Consider the following 25,230-nt stretch of genomic DNA (forward strand, 5'->3'; position numbering starts at 1 on the left):
ATGACATGACGAATCCTGCTTCCGGGCCTAAAGTAGTCTGCATTTAATATGGCTTTTGTGTTGTTAACATGTTTAATGTTATATATTTTCTTCTATTTAATCTCAAAAAGCTCCTAAAAACAGTCAGTGATCACTGTTGACCTCCCTCGGCTTTATTACCGCTAATCATTTATTTAAGCTCAGTTTTTAAAACCTTAGGATGTAACTACAGCCCAGCCCATGCAGCAGTATATGAATGACTAACCTCGTATTGTGGATGGATTATCTCAGTTGTTCTCCTGGCTGAAGTTTGGTCCGTTTACAGCATTCTGCCATGCGATTACATTTGGTCCCGACCACCGAGAATCCTCACGTTAACTTTTATCAAGTGGAAAAAAGTTAGTGTGTTTATATTATGCTCACATAGCTGTGTCGCTAGCGGTCACGTAGCACATCATTATATACCAGCTAGCCAAACTTCAGTTACCCTACAAACGTCACTGCTGTGTAGTTTTCTGTCTTCATTTATGTTGGAAGTGATAAGAAAGCTGTACGTTTGAATTTGTTTCCAAAATCCCTGTCAGGACATGCTATATTGTATTTAGATGGAAGCGAGCTAACTCCCTGCTAACTTCTAACTCCGTTAAATGTCATAAATTCCGTTTTCATGGATGCCTGGATGTTAAACTCAATTGTTACACTTGGTAGAGCAGAACGCTGATCATTCAACTCTCAGTGATGCCACAGTGATCGTTTGACTTAGGGACCTGCAGCGGAGTTTGAGCCCAGATACGACTAGTGACGTCAGACTTAAAGAACGGATTCCCATGTTGTTGCAGTATATTAATGCAAACCTCATATTGTGGATGGATTATCTCAGTTGTTCTCCTGACTGAAGTTTGGTCTGTTATACCCCGCGAGGCTCCTGACTACGGTAGCCGTAATGATCCAACAATCCATCAAGATCTGTGGCTTTGTAGCTTACCAATGTCATACTAAAACATTTTTTGACAGATTAATGAGTGCCGTGTACCACATAAAACTGGCTAGAGGTCATAATACATACAATACATAATACATAACACAATACATAAGACACACTGGATTATAAGGTGCACTGTCCATTTTTGAGAAAATTAAAGGATTTTAAGTGTGCCTTATAGTCCAAAAAATACGGTACGTGTTAATGCTCAAATACTCAGCGATACACTGACTATGTTGTGTACAAGTTTGAATTTGGCTTTCGTTTTGATCACATACTAGCCAAAACTATCTGGCATGCTATCACTAGACAAAATCTATTCACAAAAAATACCAACACAGAAGTTCCATCATTGTAGTGGTTGCCTCTACAGAGCTACAATTTCCCATGATCACACATTGATAGATAAACTTAAAGTGTGGTGAAAATCCATCTTAGCACCTCTAAGCGTCATCAGGTTGATCACAGTCTATATCTTGTTTTCAATCTTTACAATAACCAAAGTGCAAAAACCACACAATAGACTGCTGTTGTGTTTCTCAGCCTGCAACGGTTCAACATTTGTTTACTTTTAGGAGAAAATTGAATGTTTTGTTACTGTTACGGTGCGCTAAGGTAAGTATAACAGCTTCACATACACAACTGTAGTTTTAAGCATGTAAATCTCTGATACGAAAACAGGTATCTCCTGTTCAGAAATTCAAACTTCTTCTTTGAGGTTAACTTGGCTTTATTCACATTTTGTTTAAAATCCTCACATTTTATCAAGGCTGGCTTGACTCCCATGGCTGACCCATGTTCTTGTGTCCCCTTTAGTCCTCATCTTCTTTTTATTTTAATTTGCACTTTTAATAGTTCTCTAAATATACCATATTTGCTTTTCTTGGGATGCACTTAAGAGGCTAAACTACTCCAAATTCACCACTCGTCTAAAAAGAAGGCTTAAGACGAATGAGGCTGTGTGAATGAGATTCAAAACAGCTAATGAATATTCATCCCCCAACCTTATTTCACATATTAAAAAAAGACATACAAAGTTAACCTTTGTGCTGTTGTTACATTGGTATGCACTCTTTATATGTATCAAAAGGTATAAAAGGTATATATAGATCTGAAAGGCTAGATTACAAGGCTATACATAGAAACGCATAAACACAACCTTTGCATGTATTTAACACCTGTATACGCCTCCTGAAATGAAATATCATATAAGAAAAACCAGACAGGCTATACATTTAGATATAATGAAAGTCCTCATTGTTGTTGTTCTTCTTCAACCTGTGCATCCTGTATTACTTCCCAGGGTTTTTCCCAGTGTCTTCAACCTCAGTGATCACTTCTTCAGGCTTAGCCGATGGGGTAGAATAGAAAAACTGGCAACACAAAACAGGAAACAAAGCTTTTAAATTTTGTATACACACATCTTTGTGGTTCGAAAAGTGTTAGAAATGTGAGCTTGTGTATTCACAGTCCACAATGTACTCACATTAAATGCATCGCTTTTTTCCAGGAAATATTTGTACTTTGCTGGGGGGCGAGGAATCGGAGGAAAAAGGACCTTAGTCACCCTAAAACACACAAGTATACACAAAACGATCCTTGACACGCTTTTAGTTTTAAAAGGGGGGAAAAAACAGATGCAAGGGAGGAAGTGTTTTATCTTGTATCTCCTTTTGCATTCTCCTTATTTGGTTAGTTAACAAGTCAAACCGGGGGATTTTTGCCTGTAGGTTGAAGAACTTTAGGGTGGATGCTGTGGTGTGAAGAAAGATGCCATTCTCTCACTTCTCCTTTTCAACTTTGTTCTTTCACATTTAAAACCAGTTTCACATTTAAAAATCATGACAAAGTGGATCAGAGAGACACAAACAGCTTAAAACAAAACAAACCAGCAAAAGGAGGAGTCACAATACCTCTGATAGCGCACAAACAGCACCAAAGCCAGCAGGCCCATGGGTACTCCGAGACAAATGAAGACTATCACCACAGGCTTGAGCACAGAATCTGACTGTTCCATCGCTACAGATACACAACACAAAAGCACTGTTCATTAAACTGACATGTTGATAATTATAACACTGCATCATCAGCCACTGTTTCAACCACTGCACAAGAAGACATAGAGGACTTACACGGTGTGACAGTGGGACTCCATTCACTCCAGTGATCTGATCCTGAGCAATGCGATGATATTCTTGTCCTCATTCTCACGCTATAGCTGTGTGAAGGATCTACACTTGCCACTGTATGATTTGTATGGTGTTTGGGTAGCCAAGATGTTGTTTTTTCCTGTTTTAAAGAGATTAATCAAAAAATGGTTAATCTCACTTTAACAAGGCCGACTGATAAGATTGCTCTGACTTTGGACTTCAATTAACCCTCTGAGGTCTAAGTATGACTTATCATAACCCTCTTTTTTAAATTGTTTTACAAAGAAACTGAAAACTGAGCTTTTACAATTTTTAAAGCTTAGTTTCTTACAATAAAAACACAGTTTTTATCTTGCAAGGACTGCACCTTTATCTCCTTTTTTGGCATCAGATTGTGGTTATTCTTTGCAGGTTTTCTGTACAGTCTGGGTTAAGTTGACACCTGCTGCATTGGCATGCCCTTAACAGCACTAATCATTGGTTTTTTCCCCCCGTTTTTGCGTTTTTATGAGGACAGAAACATTTTTCAAAGCAGGGGCAGCATTATTATTATTTTGTTTAAAAAAAATAGCCATACATATGGAGCCTTAGACCTCACAGGGTTAAAAAGAAGTTTGTCTTGTTCACTATTCCTGCCACACGTACAAAAAAAACAAAAACAGAATGTTGCATCTGGAATAATGACAGCCTGTGGTGAAGCGTACTGTACCTGATCACGTAGTTCCACTTCATTTTCAAAACAGTTAGGATTAACGGCGTTTCTGGTGCGAGGCAGGTCCCATTTTACAATCAGGTTATCATTATTGAATGATGCAGAGATGTTAGCAGGTGGAGGAAGATGCTCTGTCACACACACACATACAAGCACATGATCAGTAAGGTATCTGACAACAACACAACCTAAACCTAACCTCAAGCCTTAGCTTGTGTTCTAAAAAGACTTGATTTGTGTAAGGTCAGAACAGTTTTCCACTTTTCCTCAGTCCATTTTAAAATTAATGTCTGCTTTTAATGCACTGCAGAGACCCGAGAGAATATTGATTTTCGGCCGATTCTCAGAATTTTTGATGATATTATGTATCATATATTATGAGGTGTTTCAAAGTCACTGGGAGGAACATCATTCTGAAATTGTTCCACAACTTTGTAAACAAAGTTTTTTGCAGATTGGTGAACCTCTGCCCATCTAAACCTCTGGGAAACACTACCTCTCTTAAGAAGCTCAATCCTGTCACTGAGCTGTTGCCAGTAACAAAATGTTCTTTCAGCTGTTTCTTTTTATTATCCCTTACTTTTCCAGCCTTTTGTTTCCCCATCCCAAAGTTTGAGATGTGTTGCAGGCAACAAATTCAAAATCAGATAATATTTTTCCTGAAATAGTAAATCTGTTTAAAAATGTGATGTTTTCTGTGCTCTGCTGTGAATAAAATATGGGTTTATGAGCTTTCCAAACATTCCATCCTTTTTTACATACATTTTACTCAACAACTTTCGATCCCAACTTTTTTTGAATTGGGTTCATATAACTACTCATCACTGTTTGTATAGTATTACCTAGTGTGTCCATGTCATACACGTAGGTGTAAGATATCCAGTTGTGCAGGGACATGTTAAAATGTAAAACTACGCCTGATATTTCCCCACTGACAGTCAAGGACATCGATCCAACTCTTTCCGCAAAAGTACGGCTTAGAGACTTAATTACTGTTTCCTCATTACAGACACTGGAAGAGAGAAGTACAGAGTTAAAACAATGTTTAGCGTTCATTGTTCCACATTAAAATGAACCTTTAAAAAAATCACAACACCTGATAAACACAGAGAGCCGAGTATCTTTCTCTAAGGTGTTGAATGACCAGGAGCAGTTGAGCTTATTTGTTGAGTCGAGGAGGCAGATAAACGTCTCCTTTATTTCTGAAAGCGGTTTATGTGAAATCTCCTCTGCTGAATTCTGTATGTTAACCATCTAATACAAAAATTTACAGTTTACAGTTTATTTAAATACCATGCACTGCGTCTGTGAGGTCATTAGAAAACAAAAGTGTTTATACAAAAGCTTATTCTCATTTTCACCTCATACGTTTCTGAAAACTCCTGACAGAGATCCAAACCATGGCTTTCAGTCGCTGCTATAAGAAAACACACGTTTAATCTGCAGCACAAATTCTTAACTGATCAGAATTTTGTATTTTTTTTTCTATAAACTGGGTTTTAGAGGAGTCCAGTTTTGATTAGCTTACTGTGTAAAGGAAGCAGGAAACAAAGTCAGACACCACCCAGATTAAAAAAGGTTAAAGTAAAATCATTGTTGAAATAAAGCTCCTGGTATTTCCTGCAAAAATATTTTGATTTTCACATTGCCAAAAGCCATTCTTCTTAAGCGTTTTTTTCCCCTGAGGACATGTTTGCATTGCGATTAATCATCCACCTACCACTTTGAGGGAACCACAAAACCAACGAAGTGGACCAAATTACAAGACGGATCGGAAACACAGCCATGGCCGACCTGAGTGTTTTACACACACACACACACAGAAAGACAGAGACACAGATACACAATAATGAGCATAAAGTCTTCAGCCACCGTACAGTAAACACAGGAACGCCATTGTACCACTTTACAATGAGCAATTTCCTGTGTTTAATACTTCCCCTTTTTACATGCTTACTTGTAGAAGGTGGGTGCTTGTAAGGCGTCTAAGTGGGCACATAATCAACCACAAAGAAACATCTTTTCTCAGATGAGTCTTAATTCTTCACTAGGTTAGTCACTTGTCCATTTTACACTTATTTATACAAAAAAGAAAGACTTGGTTTGGTTTATTCACTCTGTTTATATCTTCTCCCTCAAAAAAAAAAAGACAAGTGGACCCAACTATGACTCACTATGCTGGCGTAACACGCTCTTATGAATTGAGGTAAATTCCCAAGTTTCCTACCAGCTATATTATATTAAAAATTGTGTAAATAGCAATAATAATAAAGTCTCACCTTCTGCTGTCCCTCCTCCGTGTCTTGTGGCTCTCTGTGCTCTCGCTGCCTGAAGACAATGACACATTTCTGGGGAAAGAAGAAGCATGACGTCACATACTGTACTCAGATCCAGGAAACCAAGACTTTCTTTCTGTTTCTTCTTTTTTCTTCATTTGCTCGTAAAGCAGATCAAGCAAAGTGAAACAGGTCAACATCAATGCATAAATATTATCAGCTTCAACAAAGCAAAGCAGATCTATATCAACAAACTAAAGTAGATCAACATCATGTGGTTTTCTAATACAAACCACATAATGTTGATCTACTTTAGTTTATTTGGGTTAAACCACATTTGAGGTAAAAACAATAACAACTAGATGTAATAACGAGACAGAATTACATATAACATCTTTTTGTATAAGATGTTGTCCCCCTGGTTCAGTCTGCTTTTTCTGTCTTTCCTCCACTTTTCTTTCTCTATATGTTAGAATCAGTTAGCTCACAATCTGCCCGACCCTGCAGAGAAGTCTCTCCTGTGTTAATATCAACACTTCACCGAGTTCTTTTGATTCCTCAGAGGCATCCGATGGAAGACAAAACACTGCTCAGTAGACCATTTAACACTTTATTTCTCTTTCACATTACTTCTAGAAGGGAGATGCGTCCTGCAAGGCACGTTGCTGCAGATCTCAAAATGGTGGTGTGCCCCTGACAGTTTTATTACAGTTTTATTACGGAGTTTTATTATTCCCTCATTCTAATCTAAACAACAGTGTCTCAGTAACTTTCCACTAGAGATGGTCCCCTCTTACCTACATTTTTCCCAGGCGAGCGTAAGCGAGAGTCTGCAGCGATCTACTACACAAGGAAATATGGTCTATATAACTTTATAACACTTATTATTAATAAAAAGCATAGCATTATTGAGGCACTGAAAAATTATTTATTCCCAACAGCTGATACCTGAAGTATTCACTGGTGTGTTGGATAAATGTCAGGGTTTTCCCACCCAGTTTTATACCTGAGCAGGGGAAGTGTGAGGACAGTCTGCAGGCAGTCACTGACTACACATCTCCCTGTAGACAGTGTTTGTTCTTGATGGAGGCAGTATATTAAATAAGTGCTAAAGTCCATGTAATCCCTGACACATATTAAGTAGTCTAGGACAACCCAAAAGTATAGACCTAATGCTAAATACAGTGGCTGGAGGCAGGAAATGAGCAACAACAGTTATTATTTTGTGAAACAGTGAAAATAAAATAAGACACATTTTACAAAATCCACAATAACACTAATAATAAGCCGGCTTAACAAAAACAAACCAAAGAAACACAGTCCCATTGAGCTCAATATTTCAGTCTGTCCTTTTTGGTCATTCGTCAAGTCAAGATTTCTTTTAATTTCAGTTCCTTTTTTTGTTTTGGTTTGGTGATTTGAGTTGTTACCACTTTGGTTTTTTCAAGAGAGAATAATGACATTCTTCAACAAGGGCTCAGGCTGTTTGGGCACAGGTTCGCCATCTCCATTCGGAGAGAATTCAGGAATCAGTTCCAGTTGCTTTATCAACGCAGACAATAAAAAAACCTAGCCAAGATGAGGTATCAGCATGAACAAGGCAAGGGACACAGCCACGTGGCCTCTCTAGCTCGTGCTCCCATCAGCTTAACATTAAAGTTTTCAAATTAAGCTACAGGCCGGTGGCTCTGACATCCCACCTGATGAAGACCCTGGAGCAACTGGTCCTGGCTCAGCTTCGGCACCTGGTGAGCTCATCATTGGACCCACTTCAGTTTGCCTACCAGCCTGGCATTGGAGCGGATGATGCCGTCATTCACCTCCTACATCGTTCCCTTGCTCACTTGGAGACCGCTGGGAGCACTGTGAGAATCATGTTCTTTGATTTCTGTAGTGTCTTCAACACCATTCTTCCCACGGTCCTGAAGGACAAGCTGGAGAACTCAGGATTGGACCATCACCTCACTACCTGGATTTTGGACTACCTCACCGACCGATCACAGTATGTGAGGACTCAGGGCTGTGTGTCGGACAGGGTCCTCTGCAGTACGGGGGCGGGTTCTGGCTCCGTTCCTCTTCACCATCTACACTGCAGACTTCTCCCACAACTCCACCCAGTGCTTCCTGCAGAAGTTCTCTGATGACTATGCAATAGTCGGCCTCATCACTGATGGGGACGACAGGGAGTACAGAGGACTGACCCAACACTTTGTGGACTGGTGCCAGCTGAACTACCTCCAGATCAACACTAGTAAAACCAAGGAGCTGGTGGTAGACTTCCGCAGGCACAAACATCCTCCACTGCAACCACTGAAAATCCAAGGTATGGACATTGAGGCTGTGGACAGCTACAGGTACCTTGGAGTTCATCTATGACTCTGTGGTGGCCTCAGCCATCTTTTATGGTGTGGTCTGCTGGGGTGGCAGCATCTCTGCCGGGGACAGGAAGAGACTGAACAGGCTGATCAGAAGGGCCAGCTCTGTTCTGGGATGCTCTCTGGACCCAGTGGAGGTGGTGAGTGACAGGAAAATGGTGGCTAAGCTGTCATCCCTGTTGGACAACATCTCCCACCCCATGCAGGAGACTCTGACAGCACTGGTGTAGGACAGAGAGATTTCGCAGGTCTTTCCTCCCCACTGCTGTAAGACTGTACAACAAAGACTCCAACTGATCAAACACACACATCCACACATGTGCAATAACACTAAGTGCAATACTCTTTGCTGGCATCATTGTATTTTTACTCAGTTGTATACAGCATTTGTATTCTATTTTTATCCTATTGTATATTTTATTCTATTTTATTCTACTGTATATAGTATTTTATTTTAGTTTATTCTATTCTGTACAGTTGTGTACTGTATCTATTCTTATTGTATTCTAATTTTTGCTTTATAATTTTTGCACTGTCCACTTCCTGCTGTGACAAAACAAATTTCCCATGTGTGGGACTAATAAAGGTTATCTTATCTGATCTTATCTTAGCTTACAGACAGTGCAAGCACTTGTTTACAACACTTTTTCTGCATTTAAACTCACTAAGACAACCGTCTGTAGCTGTCTTGTTTACTTATCAAAGTGCAAAAGAACTAGCTAATACGTGATGGTGGTCCACCGCTTGGAAGGCAGGCCTAATTTTGCTTCTGAACATATAAAATTGGAGAGAGGATTACACTTCCTCTTTTCAAAATAAATATTTCTCAAAGTAAAAGAGTGCAAATGCATTGATACAAATAAAAGGGAGAAAATAAAATTTAAAAAAAAGAAGTTTTCTCTATTGGGTTACACCCTCCCCAGCTAAATACCACGCAGGTCTCGTTGCATGTGTAGCCAATACTGTCTGTCTTTGCAATTAAGGGATTCTGAAAAGGCTGTGTTCAAACCCTGGAAAAGTGATTTTACAACAGTCACTGGAAGGTTTCCTGAATCAGGATAATCAAGTCTTTTAGAAGGATGTTTGATTCTTTTTGATTGTCTCACTGGTTGAATTGTAATGGGATCATCACTGTATCAAACAGTGATGAAGGGTTGATGACGCAGAATCCACAGCAGTCCTCCCGCAGCTCTCCTCTCTCTCCATGCTGCTGAACAACAGGTCGGATGCCCTGGAAAAGATGGCCAGCCAAAACTCCGCTGTGACTGTAGAGGTGAAAGATACCATTAAAGAAAATGCAAAGCAGATCGAATATATCAAACAGTCCTTTGAATTTATCTGTGCTGATATTAAATCCGTGAAGGACAAAGTTGACCACCTTGAGATGCAGCTTGCCAAATTTCAAGAAACCCGTGACGCACAAAAGAAACAACTCTCTCGCCTGGAGAGTTGTGACAAGGATTATATTCTATTAGTGCTTGAGCTTGCTAACCTGACTTTTGTAATTGTAAATGTCTGTGGTTTCAATTCCTATACTGAAAATAATGCACTTATTGGCAGGTTAGAAGAACTCATGCTTCGCTAGTTAACTAAACTCCCTGATTATCACATTATTTGTGGCACAGACTTTAACGCTGTACTAAATAACCGTCTTGAGAGGTGGCCTCCTAAAAGTTCTGACTAATCTAAAACTGTTTATGAGCATTGTATTTAATGGATACTTGGAAGGACACGCACCCATGTCAGAATGAATACACAGGGTGTAACAAATCTTTATCAAGTCAGTCTCAAATTGACTATTGGCTCATCTCTAAAGATCTTAGTAATGTGGCTGCAGACATCTTACCATCGCCTCTATCCGATCACAAATCTATTTGCATTTTTATTCCTGTAGTATCTTCTCCCCTCTCTCATAAGCCTGCTTACTGGAAGCTTAACAGCAGTATCCTCAAACATTCTGCTGTATGTTCAGAGATCAGAAAGTATTGGAGCAAAGCAATAAACGAAAATTCCTTTGGTCTTGACTGGGAACTGTTAAAATATGAAATTGCAAAATTCCTAAGGAAGTACTGTAGTGATTTAGCCAAAATGAGAAAAGAAGAAGAGCAGGAAGTAATAAGCAAGATCTTTGATCTCAATGAGTCTGAAAAATTTCAGCTTGTTGTGCAGCAGCATAGGCTTGATGAGATTTATAAGCGAAGAGCTGAGGGAGCTTTTGTCAGGTCGTGCAGGCAATGGCTTGAAGAAGGTGAGCAAAATTCTGCTTACGTTTTTAGGTTAGAAAGGCATCAGTCAAGAAATAACTCAATTCAGTATTTAAAAATGTATGGCTCAATCACTGATGAGCCAAAAAAAATTCCAATATCTTAACCCCTTTCCTAAAAGAGGTTTACATGGAAAGTATAAATAAAGGCTCACTGCCCCGACAAACCCATTTTCTGTGCGGTTTGAGAAGCTAACTTATAGCTTTCCTCTAGCCAATTCTTGAGACTTTTAACAGCTTGCAAATGTGTCACTTTTTGATCTTTGTTGACAGAAGTTTGTATGCAAGATCAACTGTCAATCTGGCTTTTCTGCAAAACATCAATTTGTAGGGCGTAGAACCTGTTACATCACTATGGGTGCATTTGCTTGCATGTACTAATGGCATAACAGAGTCTTTCCTGTGAGACTTTTGTTTGAATTATGCGTTCCTAACATACTAAGTAATGTTCTGTTGAATCCTTCAGTGGGTTTACCAAGTGGGTGGTATGGGATTTATCCCACAGATCTCACACAGGTCCTTTATTAAATTTGCCTCAAAATCAGGACCCTGATCACTGTGCAGGCGCTTAGGTATGCTGTAGTTGACAATGAATTGGTCCCATAGGCACAAGGCGACCGTTCTTGACTTTTGATTAGGGTTAGGCAATGCAAGCGCAAATTTAGTTAAATGATCAGTTATTACGGGGATGTCACGCGTGTTACTGCTGTCTGGTTTCAGACTGAGACAATCCATGCAGACCATCTCTAAAGGTCAGGTGGCTGTTATGTTGACCAGTCTAGCTGCTTTTTCAGAAGTACTCTTTCTCCATATGTAGCGATCACCATGCCATACGTGGCCGATAGAATAATGTTCTGACAGGATCAAGGGTTCTGTCAGTGCTTAAGTGGCCCATATCATTGTGCAAGCTTTGGAGCACTGGATCTCTGAGCTCCTCCAGAAGAACAAGCTGGTGGGTCATTTGGTCTCCATCTTGTACAACACCTCATTGTGACTCTCCAATTGACTGAGTTCCCTGAGTTGCAAAAAAGGGAGATCTGGAAGTTCTTTTCCAGCAGCTGGTGGGGGTGTCTGGCCATGTTCAATTTTTTTTGATAATTTGGCCGACTGTCCGGTCTGCTCTTTGTTCTAAATTTACGATTGGGACAAGGCAGGAATGATTGTTAAGCTGTGGTGTTCTTCTAAAACATAGATGTCTGGCATCATGTCAGCTGAGAGGGTCTAGAAGTGTAACACCACTATCCTGACTATCATGCCTGATTTTAACAAGGTGGTTTCGACAGATCGCTTGGACAACATCACTACCTACAAGCCTTATGGTGTCAGTGTCGGCTAGGTGATGCTCTATAAAACGGCTTACAGGCTCCTGCTGTCATGGGTTGCCCTTGAGGATCCACACGCAGGACTCTTGAGTTGCGAGTTAACAATGAAAGTTTATTTACAATTTCTTCACCAAGTGTATTTACAGGCTGTGGGGGGATAGTGCTGTACACAAGACGTAAGGTGGGCAGGGCTCCGGGGGAAAGGGGAATCACACACACGCTCCACTCTGACCTCTCTCTCCACTAGTGACCAGTCGCTCCTTCCACACACTGCTCGAGGAAACACAGGGATGGGTCAGGGAATCTAGGTACAAAGACACACACGTTAATATCTAGCACGCAGGCAAGAGAAACCTTGGCTTGAACTTGTTACTGATGAGAGTTTAACAATGATCCAGCTGCCTTGATGAGGTCCAGGTGTTTAAAAATGTCTAGAAATGTTGGCCAATCAGAAGTCTAGAAGCCTCGGTGGGAAATAGTAAACAAAGATGGGGCATAGAAGCAGAACTGAGTCCTATGTGTGGAGGGACAGTAACTTTGTGTGTATATGTAAGCATTTAAAGACTGTAGAGAGTACAATTAACAGTAACAGTGTTTTGTCTAAGTCCCCCATTGTAGAAATTCATTTCACCGAAACAATAACGTGGCGCACAGTGTAGCGTCAAAAAAGGTGCACACCTTTGACGCTGTGTTTTCTCCGTTTTCCTTGTCCACACGTAAATGCAAAAACGGAGTTTACGAAAATATCCACCCTGGCAAGAATTTTTAAAAATCTCCGTTTTCAGTGAGCGAAAACGCCGTTTACGTGTGGACGAAAGGTGCAAATGCATAGAAAAATCTGCGTTTTCAAAAATACCCGGGTACGTAGCCAAAGTTGCAGGCCACCTAAAGCCAGGGGTGTCTAACTTATCAGAGGTCAATATGTATGTGAGTGGGTTACTATCTGTAACTATGGTGAACTGACATTGGTGTATAGGGCATGCACTGTGCTTGAAGGGAGTTGGATCATTAAGTTTGGTGGAATCTTTCACTTTGCTCGTACAGCCAAACTCAAGGTATTGAAAGTGAATACTTCCTGGATATCACTGAGTTGCTTGGTTATCCTCTCTTTCCACTCCTGTGGAATCGACGATTCACCACTTTGTTCTTTTTCATTTGTAATCATTACAGGCACTTTGTGTGGAGCTCGGGAAGGATGTGTTATTGAGCAAGTTTTAACACAAAGGCCACCAGGCAAGGAAGACTGAGAGGGGTGTTCAACTAAGGTAGTGGTTCCCAGACTTTTTTTTGCAAGGCCCCACTTTGTTTTACAGGAAAATCTGTGCGAAGCCTGTTTGTTCCCAATATGACTGGTGTCTGACTGTTTGGATGAGTGTCTGGAACAACAAGAGCTAAGGTTGCAATGTCAATCTGTATCTAAGAAGTCTTTTGGAAAGGTAATACACTTCTCTATATAACCTGGTTTCTAGATTGTAAGGTCCTGATTTTTATCTTACACGAGTTGTTGTGTTTTTGGAAGGTTTCTAGCATTAAAGCGGACTTTGAGTTCACTTCCTGCCTTCTGGGTCCTGCATTCGAGTCTTAATCAGCCTTCCACGCAGCCATTTCCTGACCAAGGGCTAATATTTCGTGGCTTAATTATGTGAAGAAGAAAGGCTCGGTTCAATATAGACCCAAGACACTAAGAGTTTTCACTTCAGCTAATGTACTTACAGATAGTTATATAAATATATAATACAGTGGGGCAAAAAAGTATTTAGTCAGCCACCGATTGTGCAAGTTCCCCCACTTAAAATGATGACAGAGGTCAGTAATTTGCACCAGAGGTACACTTCAACTGTGAGAGACAGAATGTGAAAGAAAAATCCATGAATCCACATGGTAGGATTTGTAAAGAATTTATTCGTAAATTAGGGTGGAAAATAAGTATTTGGTCACCTCAAACAAGGAAAATCTCTGGCTCTCACAGACCTGTAACGTCTTCTGTAAGAAGCTTTTCTGTTACCTGTATGAATGGCACCTGTTTGAACTCATCATCTGTATAAAAGACACCTGTCCACAGCCTCAAACAGTCAGACTCCAAACTCCGCCATGGCCAAGACCAAAGAGCTTTCGAAGGACACCAGGAAAAGTATTGTAGACCTGCACCAGACTGGGAAGAGTGAATCTACAATAGGCAAGCAGCTTGGTGTGAAAAAATCAACTGTGGGAGCAATCATCAGAAAATGGAAGACATACAAGTAGGGTTGCCAACCGTCCCTTAAAATACGGAATCGTCCCGTATTTAGAAACAAAAGTACACGTCCCGTATTGAGCTAATAAGGGACGCACTTTGTCCCGTAATACAGTGAGAATCAAAAGTAGTCTATAAATGTTTATGGAATTAACGCTTTGTTTGAAAACATAATTCCCAGCCCCTCTCCTGCTTTGTGACCAATGAGCTGACAGCACACTTATGACAATTCGAGTATGACAATTCAGATTACCGCTCATCTCATTGGTCGAGGAAAGGTCGCTTACGGAGAAAATACCGGAAGACAACAGATGACCACAACAAGAAGCATGGCCAACAGGGAAACAAACGCCGACACTGCGGTGCAAGTCTCGGACGACAGTACACCTAAAGCTGGGCAGCAAAATGACAACATTAACACAATAAAACAGGTCTCCTTCTTAAACAGAAGCCTGTCATGCTTAACTTTTGAGAATATAAGTAAATCTTTCTTTAAAAGAACTCTGTCCTGCTTAACTTAAAATAATAGAAAACAATAGAAAGAAAAACATTCTTGTAACAGTGCACATGGTATAGTATAGTATAGGCGGTATAGTGTGACTCACACTATACCGCCCGATGCTCTGATGCGACCTGAGTGCTCACACTGTGCGTCCATAAAATGAAGGTTATAACAGAAAATCTGTCGCGCTCTCCCTCCGTCTTTCACTCACACAGACACACCACCACCATCAACTTTGCTAAATTGCTAATGAAAAACACTCATCAGGCAGCTGTGATTGAGCAGCAATGTAAATCCAACTATTTTCACGGTTGTTGTGGTCGTGATAATTTTGTGATGCCACATCGAAAAGGCTCGGATGAGCTTTCCAAAGTTCTACAAGTTGTGCCTCCATCGCTTGTGTCCAGATCACACGCTGCACAGCCGTGCTGCTCCGTCTTTTACACCAACGTTTACGTGTTTGCGCGCGAGCAGTGTGAGCGGCTGTGGTGACACCCTCACGAGCGATTGATGATCGGGAGCTGGTCGTGAGGTGTTAATCACTTCTCGTTACCCCACGTATACTACACGACGCACGATGAAGGCCAAAATCGGTCCAATCACTCAAAAAGGGCCTAAAACCGCACAGTGTGAGCCCAGCGTTAGAGCAGCAATGTTTGTTCCCCTCAGAGAAAGGGAAGAATGGGAAAAGGAAAACACCTGGCTGGAAAAAGTTAATATGGGCATGTGCAGTGAATATCAGCGCTATGTGGCCAGAAGTGTGATAATATAACTTATTTTGTGTAATAAACAACTGCAAGGATAGATGATTACAACAAATTGATGACTAATACATAAAAGTAATACATAGATGAATAATGATGATGAGTTAAGATGCGTAATCATGGGAACAAGCGGGTTTACAAACAGGAGCAGCTGATTAGCGTTAGAAAAGCTGAAATAATACCTCAACTGAAGCCAATTGTACTAAATGCACTACATGTGCACTGTTACAAGAATGTTTTTCTTTCTATTGTTTTCTATTATTTTAAGTTAAGCGGGACAGAGTTCTTTTAAAGAAAGATTTACTTATATTCTCAAAAGTTAAGCATGACAGGCTTCTGTTTAAGAAGGAGACCTGTTTTACTGTGTTAATGTTGTCATTTTGAGCTAAAAATAAATGGCTAAATGATCATTTGTTTCACATGTGTTTATATCACAAAGAATACACATCTACTTAAATCAAATTCAAGTCAAAGGGTTAAAAAAATAATTTCACACACAAAAAAAGAGCTAGAAAATTCACCACACTGGGAAGGGTGAAGACAACTGGGTCGCCCGGCCCTGGCCACGAGGTGTCCCTTATTTATTTTTCAGGGAGTTGGCAACCCTACATACAAGACCACTGATAATCTCCCTCGATCTGGGGCTCCACGCAAGATCTCATCCCGTGGGGTCAAAATGATCATGAGAACAGTGAGCAAAGATCCCAGAACCACACGGGGGGACCTGGTGAATGACCTGCAGAGAGCTGGGACCAAAGTAACAAAGGTCACCATCAGTAACACACTACAACGGCAGGGAATCAAATCCCGCAGTGCCAGACGTGTTCCGCTGCTGAAGCCAGTGCATGTCCAGGCCCGTCTGAAGTTTGCCAGAGAGCACATGGATGATACAGCAGAGGATTGGGAGAATGTCATGTGGTCAGATGAAACCAAAGTAGAACTTTTTGGTATAAACTCAAATCGTCGTGTTTGGAGGAAGAAGAATACTGAGTTGCATCCCAAGAACACCATACCTACTGTGAAGCATGGGGGTGGAAACATCATGCTATGGGGCTGTTTTTCTGCCAAGGGGACAGGACGACTGATCCGTGTTAAGGACAGAATGAATGGGGCCATGTATCGTGAGATTTTGAGCCAAAACCTCCTTCCATCAGTGAGAACTTTGAAGATGAAACGAGGCTGGGTCTTCCAACATGACAATGATCCAAAACACACCGCCCGGGCAACAAAGGAGTGGCTCCGTAAGAAGCATTTGAAAGTCCTGGAGTGGCCTAGCCAGTCTCCAGACCTCAACCCCATAGAAAATCTGTGGCGGGAGTTGAAAGTCCGTGTTGCTCGGCGACAGCCCCAAAACATCACTGCTCTCGAGAAGATCTGCATGGAGGAATGTGCCAAAATACCAGCTACTGTGTGTGCAAACCTGGTAAAGACCTATAGTAAACGTTTGACCTCTGTTGTTGCCAACAAAGGTTATGTTACAAAGTATTGAGTTGTATTTTTGTTATTGACCAAATACTTATTTTCCACCCTGATTTATGAATAAATTCTTTACAAATCCTAACATGTGGATTCATGGATTTTTTTTTCACATTCTGTCTCTCACAGTTGAAGTGTACCTCTGGTGCAAATTACTGACCTCTGTCATAAGTTTAAGTGGGGGAACTTGCACAATCGGTGGCTGACTAAATACTTTTTTGCCCCACTGTATTTCAGAAACTGCTGATCTACTGGGATTATTTTCTGCACAACCATCTCTAGTGTTTACAGAAAATGGTCTGAAAAAGAGAACGTATCTATTAAGCAGCAGTTCTCTGGGTAAAAATACTTTGTTGATGTCAGAAGAGAATGAACAAGCTGCTGTGAGCTGATAGGAAGGCAACAGTGACTCAGATAACCACTGTTTACAACCAGGTTCTCCAGAATAGCATTGCTGAGCACACACCATTATCATAGGGGTCTGATGATGAGGGGTGCAGTATTACAGCAGTAAAAGACCACTCCAGGAGCCACCTGCAGTTGGCACTCATATGCTTAGAACAACAAACCAAGGCTACATTCAAAAAGAAATTACTTTTCACCTTCAAACATGACACAATCATTTTTAACAAAATAAACTGAAATATATAAAATCCAATTTCTATCTATTCAAATAATCATGAAAGAAAATGGCCGTAACAAAAACTGAATGTATACCAAACAGTTACATTTCATCTAACCAGTAAATGTAGCATTTTACGTTACACATATCTAACAAAATTACATTGACAATCTACATGTAATTATATTAAATGCTGCCACAGTCAGACAAAATCTCAGAGGAATGTTTCCAGCATGTTACAAAAGCACTAACGAGCATTATGAGCAACAAGGCTTAACTAAAAAGCGTCTGTCTTGTAAATAGAAGGCAGACATATCAAATGGTTTCATGAATTAAACTAGCGTTTCCAATGAACTCTCAGACATACAACTCTTTTATTTGTGTCTGTCTGTGGGTGGCATTTCATTGTCTGTAATAAAAATGCTTAGTTCATCTTTTCTATGACATTTTTTCTAGGAATTTTAGGATTTTTTTTTTAATGAAATGGGGTTTATTGGAATTTCTTTAACATACAAAGAAAGAGGAAACAAACACTGGTTAAGTCAAATCTTCTTTCAGCTGTTCCTGTTACAGCAGATCATCGACCTCTATCCCATGCCATCTTCTGTCACACCAACCCTCTCCACATCCTCCCGCACTACATCTGTCATGGGGTGGAAAAATAAAAATTTTTACTTCTTTTTTAATAGCTTGTTTTTAAGTAATATATTTAAGTTGTTTTATATTCTGAATATTTTTGTACTGCTGAACAGTTGTTTTATAAATGAACAATAAATACTTTTGGGGGTGGAAGTTTTTTAAATGCAGAATGATATTTATATCGTATCCAGATGTAAATGATGTGATGCGACTATGAAACAACAACATGTCTCCAGTTGATGTGTGTGTGCTGTCTTACAATGGGTCATTTTATCAGAGTCATCAAAGTCAGGCGAGGACAACGTTCAAACCACAATTTCCACCCAAACACACATCAACACAACCTTTGCATGACTTCAGTATATCTGTAGTATCTCCTGAACTCCATATTGTATAGAAATGCTTGGCAGTACATGCATTTAGAAATGACAAAGATCTTTAATGTGTAAACAAAACTGCTTTCAAAATCTCCTTCATAGGTTTTTGCAGATCTCCACTTCTTTGTTTGCTACAACCAGTTATATAGAAGTGACCCATCATAAAACCCCCATGGTGTGTTGCAAACTCTGTGTTTGTGTACGTATGTGCGAGCATGTGAGTGTCTGTGTGTGCGCGTACCCGTGTGTATGTGTGAGTGCACATGAGTGAGTGTGGGTGCGTCGTAACAGTTAAAGCACTGTGTATGTGTGTCTCTGTGTACGTGACTTTCTGCCGGTCATAAAAGTAATCTCCTCTCTCCCAAGCTACACCAAATTCCTTTACAAAACATACAAAACACTGAGACCCCCACTCTGCATCCACTGGGCCACTGACTTCTTCTTGTCTTACATTTACAGATAAGCATGTGGAGAGGCTCCTGCAAACCTACTTCTAAGTTATAACAATTATGAGGTACAAGCATCAGCATCAGCATCCCCCAACTGTAGCTTCCTGTCTCCTTTCATTACAGGCAGATCCCCAGTGGCAATAAATTCCTTTCCCTCTACACAATTACACACACTCTCAAGCCTACAGCTAAGCCAAACTGAAACACACAGACAAATCCCTCCCTGTTCCTCTGATCTACTGATGGACCCTCTCATCTAAGCAAATTTAACACATTATAGTCTAATAATTGTGTTCTTTTACTCACAGTAACAACACACATAGTACAGTTTACACTTATATAATTTTAAAATAAACACATTAATGTAAAAGAACCAGAGAGACGAGTCACAAGATGCCCTCTGCCCTTAATCTATTTTTATGTTCTTCCTTTTTCTTTTGATTTTCACCTTATTTGGCTTTTTTTGCGACCAATCCCAGAGGACCTCTGTCTGCAGCTTAAGGAAGTTTAAAGTAGATGCTGTGGTATGACTTTCTAACAAATAGGTACCAAACCACCCCCACTTCTTCTTTCTAAACTATTTTCTCACATTAAATTTGTGCTGATGTTAAGGTCAACTTTGTTATTTGGCTTTCTCATGCAACAAGTTTAAAAGTTTAAATGATGAAAGTTTATATGCCAGATGACAAAAAGTCTTAAAAAATCTGCTTTAAACCTGTGAAGCCCGAAACATGAAATAATTGCCAGAAAATTTAATTTCATTTAACCTTCCGACAAATTTTTTTTAAAGAAATTAAACATCAATTTGCATATATGAGTTTTCATTTTTGCTGCACCTGGCTTTTGCATGCAAATTATTGTCCAGACTAGAACTTTGGGTCTCACTGTATGCATCTCAAATACTATTTTAACAAATATAATACATTTGCTGCGCATCACTAGACAGGTTAGTCCTTCAAACCTGCTTTGGCTCAAGGCACCAATGATGTGCTCAACAAAATCACACAACTGAAAAGTGTGAACACAGAGATGATTTTAGTAACTGTGGTGTTGAATCATTACATCATTACCACCTATACAGCAGCATAGAAACACATCTGAACGCTAAAACACAATTTTAACAAATAAATTCTCATTGTTGAGATGTGGGTTTTTTGCACACCTATGAGTCAGATACAGCTCGTCGATACGCCATGGTAGTAATAATGGTCATGGATGATATGACGGGAGACTGAGTGAGAAAGGATTTTACTCAGAATTGTGAAAGTGCAGTCCTACTCGGAGCCTTGAAAGGGACAAAATGATGACATCCAAAGTATGAATAAGCAGTATTGTGTAAGCTAGAGTTCTGAAGCTGTGGGATTTGGTTCCTCAACTGCCACCCAGGTCACCGGCCCGTGAAAGGAATCTTTCTTTGTTGCATTCTGTTTAAGAGAGTTCTCAAAAACTCTTTTAGAGAGTTCTCATGAAAATTTAGTGTAACCATGGTGTGTAGTCAATACAAGCAGTGCTGTAAACGATCTGTCAAGGCTCTCTGTGTGCGGGCTCAAAACTCAAATGCACTGAACTAAACTTCTATTAAATACTAGAAATAGCAAATTACAAAAACAATACACAAAACCATCACACGGTCAAAGAAATGGTGTATGCAAGGTTGTTTGGAGAAAGAACACAATCGAAAAAGGTGTCTCAGAGAGGAGAGCCATAAAAAAAACTGAGCTCTGAGGTCTTTTATAGAGTGTTGGCACACAAACGTGCCACATCAGCCTTCCAGTGCCAGCAAATAAGACCTGACACTCAAGCAGACCAAAAAGAAGTCAAGGTGGTGTGGGTCATCACAGAGAAATGTCAGATTTGAATGATGTGTGACAATGTAGAGTGTCAAATTCAAATTCAAATTCAAATTTTATTTGTCACGTACACAGTCATACACAGTACGATATGTAGTGAAATGCTTGGACAACTGCTCGTGACCTAAAGAAAACAAAAAAGGAAAAGGCTATGAATAAGATAGGAAATAAATGTGAAAAATTAAAAAGGGTAAATTTAACTAGGAAGGAATAAAATATAAATTAAGGTTAAAAATGAAATAACTGTACAACACAAATTAGAATGAAGGGTAAATTTAACTGGGAAAGAATAAGATAAAATATATAAATTAAAGTTGAAAATAAAATAACTGTACAACAAAATACACAATATAGAACTATATAAGAATGTATGAAGAAATATAAATAAATATATACACAATAACAGCAGCTGTACAAGTATTAACTGGAAATGAAGAATATAATGTCCAGTGTTGTGCAATCCACATTATGTCTTGTCATGTCAAGTGTCATTTATGTCATGTGCTGAAAGGGGTTCTTGGGGTCTGGTTCTTGGGGGTTTCTCTGTATTATTGTAGGGTCTTTACTGTACAATATAAAGCACCTCAAGGTGACTGTTGTTGTGATTTAGTACTATATAAATAAACTGAACTTCCATAAAAGCTGCAATTCTCATTATCTTGAAAACAATATTGCTCTGTTAGTCTAACCCCCTCAAATGTGGCAACCATGGAAAGCTAAGGATGACCTCTTGACAGTACAGTAGGACTCATGTAGATTGCATAAATAGTGCTTGAATTAGAGTTTTCAGAGTCATGTCCCCACAAAAGACTTTGGTCTTTGGAAGCTCTACCTGAGTAAAGGGGAAGAAGATTGTTTAATCAGGATCATGTTTTTCCCCCTAACACATTATTTGGTGGGGACGCTACACTGTTACTTGGTTTCTAGCACTACCTGCTTTTCACATTTTTTTTAAATAACAATCCTAATATTAAGCTATTAGTATCGCAAGGTGAGGGTCTTAGACCTTGCCATTTTTAAAGACAAGAAAGACTTTACACATCTGTATTTAGAAACCAACAGAAAGAAACATTATATTACATGGAAGCAGCTTTCATCCAACTTTGCTTAACCCTTTCATGCATGAATTATGACAACCTCAATCAGGATTGTTTTCTTAAGTATTTTTATTCATCTTTAGGCATGAAAAAAGATTGTTGAACTTTTTTTTAAACTTTTTTAAAATGTTTTTTAAAATGTCCACCTGTGGACAACATATGTTTTGACTTATGAATTTGGAAAAACGAATAAATAATATACACTGTGTTGTGTTTATGTGCAAGTAAACTATGAACACTGACACAAATACAAGAAAACAGTCTTTGAATAGCTGTTCATTATAGTGGCCACTATATGTGAAATCGTTAAAGAAAATATCTCTTTTTGTCAATTCCTATAGAATAGAATAGAATTAGAATAGAATTCAACTTTATTGTCATTGCACATGCACAGGTACAGGGCAACGAAATGCAGTTTCACAGGGCCAAGAAAGAATATGACCAAGAAAGAAAAGTTTCAAAAATAATAACATTTACTAAGGCTTTCAGACACTAGCCCTTCAACCAGTCGCTGACACTGGATCACCAGCCATCGGTTGAATCATTCTGCACGACAACACCATCACTCCATTCACTCCACTGAGATGATCCAGAGCAGGTATTTGTTATTCGTGTCCTCATTCTCAGTTTGTAGGTGCGTGTGGCATCTGAAACTGGCTCTCTGTAAGACTGCTGGGCGATCAAGTATATTGGCTGTTCCTGTTTTGAAAAGAGCCATTAAAAATAAATAAATAAATCTTGGGTTTACCTTAATGTTCCTCTGTACCTCAGACTGCTCTGACTTTCAACTTCTATTGAGTACAGCTAAACCTATCAGAATGTGTTATTTATTGCTTCTGAGAATGGAAAAAAATGTAACCAGCATTTATCAAAAGATGTTCACATTTTCTACTTTAAAAAGTCATTTTTGTTTTTCTCTAATTAAAACATTAAAAATACTTTAGTCCTCACTGAGTTGAGTTTTTCACCAAGTTTGTCTCATTCATTAATCCTGTCATATGTGCACAAGAAAGATCCGTGATCAGAGATACTGTACCTGATCACCTTTGTCCAGCTGGTATTCAAAACAATAAGAGTTAACGACTTCTCTGGTGCGAGGCAGACCCCATGATACAACCAGGGCTCCACCTTTGACTGAAGCATAGATGTTTGGAGGTGGAGAAAGGAGCTCTGTCTCACACACACAGACACACAGACACACATGCACAATTAGTAAAATAACTGGAAACGTTTAATTCTGAACATCTGCTGTAGATTGTGGCTGAAATACACTGGAGTCTGAACTGAAACTTCAGGTTACCACTCCATACCCCTGTACTTGGCACTAACCCCCAGTTTTAGTCACAGCCTTCAAGATCTCAAAGGACAGAAATTTTTTAATTACTGATGAAGAAAAATTGTCAAAAGCGAGAGAGATATTTGTATTTTTTTTAATCTGATCTATAGCATTGTCATTTATAACTACTTAATAGTCTTGAAATATTACCCAGCATGTCCATGTCATACACGTAGGTGTAAGACGTCCACTTGTTCTGCATGGACTTGTTCAAATGAAGGATGACTTCTGCCATATTATTGCTGAGAATCAAAGACGCTGATCCAGCTCTTTCCACAGAAGTATAGTTTAGTGACTCAACCAGTATTTCATCATCACAAATGCTGGTAGGGGAGACAGAGGAGATACAGACTCAAAGCAGTGTTTCAGCTTATTGTACCTTATTTGTAAATAAAGCTCTATTTAAAAATAAGAATACCTGATAAACACAGAGAGCTTAGTATCCTTCTCTAAAGTGTTGAATGACCAGGAGCAGTTGAGCTCATTTGTTGGGTAGAGGAGGCAGATAAACTTCTCCTTTATATCTGTAAGGTCTTCATAGGAATCCTGCTGAGCTGAAGTCCGTATGAGAACCATACCCAACTTCACATACAAGATCAGAACATTGAAACATTAAAAAACGCACCATATTTATATTTATTAGTTAGAGCCATACATTTTTGGACAGTCTCTGTACACCAACACAATGGTGCTGGAGTAAAGAGTGGCAAGCCATTAAAGCCATTTTTATACATAAAATTGTAATTCCTGTCTGGATTTCAATGACTTCCTGATTGTTTAATTTCAAATCGGCTGTAGTTGTGTACAGAGTCAAAACTACAATAACTGTCTCACTGTTCAAATACTTATGGACCTAATGGTACAAGCACCATGTCTGTATGGTCTTTCAAAGACAAAAGGATAGGTTTATTTTCACCTCGTACTGGTCATCCATTTTCTCTTGACAGGCATTCAAAGTGTGGCCCTCAGATTCTTGGGGGAAAGAAGAAGAAGAAGAAAAGGAAATAAAGCTGAACACCACCCTGATTAAAGTAATATTAAAGGAAATCTTTTGTTTAAAAAAAAAAAAAACACCAATGACTTAAGGTCAAATGTTTTCATAGCTATTCCTTATAGCCCATTTGTTCACAGAGTGTCTGTGTACATTGTGATTACTCTTTCACTTACCACATTGTGTGAACCACAAAACCAACAAACTGGACCAAATAACAGGATGATGTGGAAACAGCTTCATGGCTGATCTGAGTGATACAAATGTGCACACATACGCATGTATCAATAAGCATGCAGCATTCATTAGAAAGCACAGAGACGCTGCTGTAGCACTTTTCAAAAAGCATTTTCCTGTGTTACTTCCCCCTTTTTACATGCGTACATACGGAAGTTGGGACGTCTCAGTGGTCACATAATCAAACACAAAGAAACTTCTTTCCTCGTACGAGTTTTACGTCTTCACTAAGTTACACTGACTTGTGAATTTTAACAACATAAATGCAATTTTCCATTGCCACCAACTACTTTTATCCACAGAAAAGAAAGGACATGATACGTTTGCTTTGTTCATACATTCAGAAGATAAATAGCCTCGACTATGATTAACTATTCTGGATTAAAGCTCTCATATGAATCAAATCGAATAATAAAGTCACCTGTCATGGTTGTGCTATAGTAACAATGCTATAAAAGAAATAGTAAAAAGCTGTTACCTTCAGTTGTCCCTCTACTGTCAATGACTGTGATTCTCTGCCTGAGGACAATGACACGTTTCTGAACAAAGAAGAAGCATGACGTCACGCACTGTAGATTCAGGAAACCTGGAAATCTTT

At 39.4% G+C, this 25,230-nt stretch overlaps 1 protein-coding gene across 2 annotated transcripts; it reads right to left on the reverse strand.

Annotated features, from left to right (window-relative positions):
- Positions 1-1,673: 1,673 nt before the first annotated feature.
- LOC113011352 (interleukin-5 receptor subunit alpha-like) lies at positions 1,674-25,230 on the reverse strand. 2 transcript variants are annotated; one of them, XM_026150837.1, is made up of 10 exons: positions 25,111-25,230; positions 24,572-24,645; positions 24,321-24,376; positions 23,823-23,986; positions 4,666-4,835; positions 3,821-3,954; positions 3,094-3,250; positions 2,875-2,980; positions 2,448-2,529; positions 1,674-2,334 (listed from the first exon to the last, which is right to left on the reverse strand). In XM_026150837.1, the coding sequence occupies exons 2-10, from the start codon at positions 24,636-24,638 to the stop codon at positions 2,254-2,256; spliced, it is 1,017 nt and encodes a 338-aa protein (XP_026006622.1). In that variant the 5' UTR covers positions 24,639-24,645; positions 25,111-25,230; the 3' UTR covers positions 1,674-2,253. The 2 variants fall into 2 exon arrangements, with proteins under 2 accessions (XP_026006622.1, XP_026006623.1); XM_026150838.1 differs by lacking the exons at positions 23,823-23,986; positions 24,321-24,376; positions 24,572-24,645; positions 25,111-25,230 and adding an exon at positions 4,920-5,230.

The sequence above is a fragment of the Astatotilapia calliptera genome, chromosome 18 (assembly GCF_900246225.1).
Source record: "Astatotilapia calliptera chromosome 18, fAstCal1.2, whole genome shotgun sequence".
NCBI classification, from domain to species: domain Eukaryota; kingdom Metazoa; phylum Chordata; class Actinopteri; order Cichliformes; family Cichlidae; genus Astatotilapia; species Astatotilapia calliptera.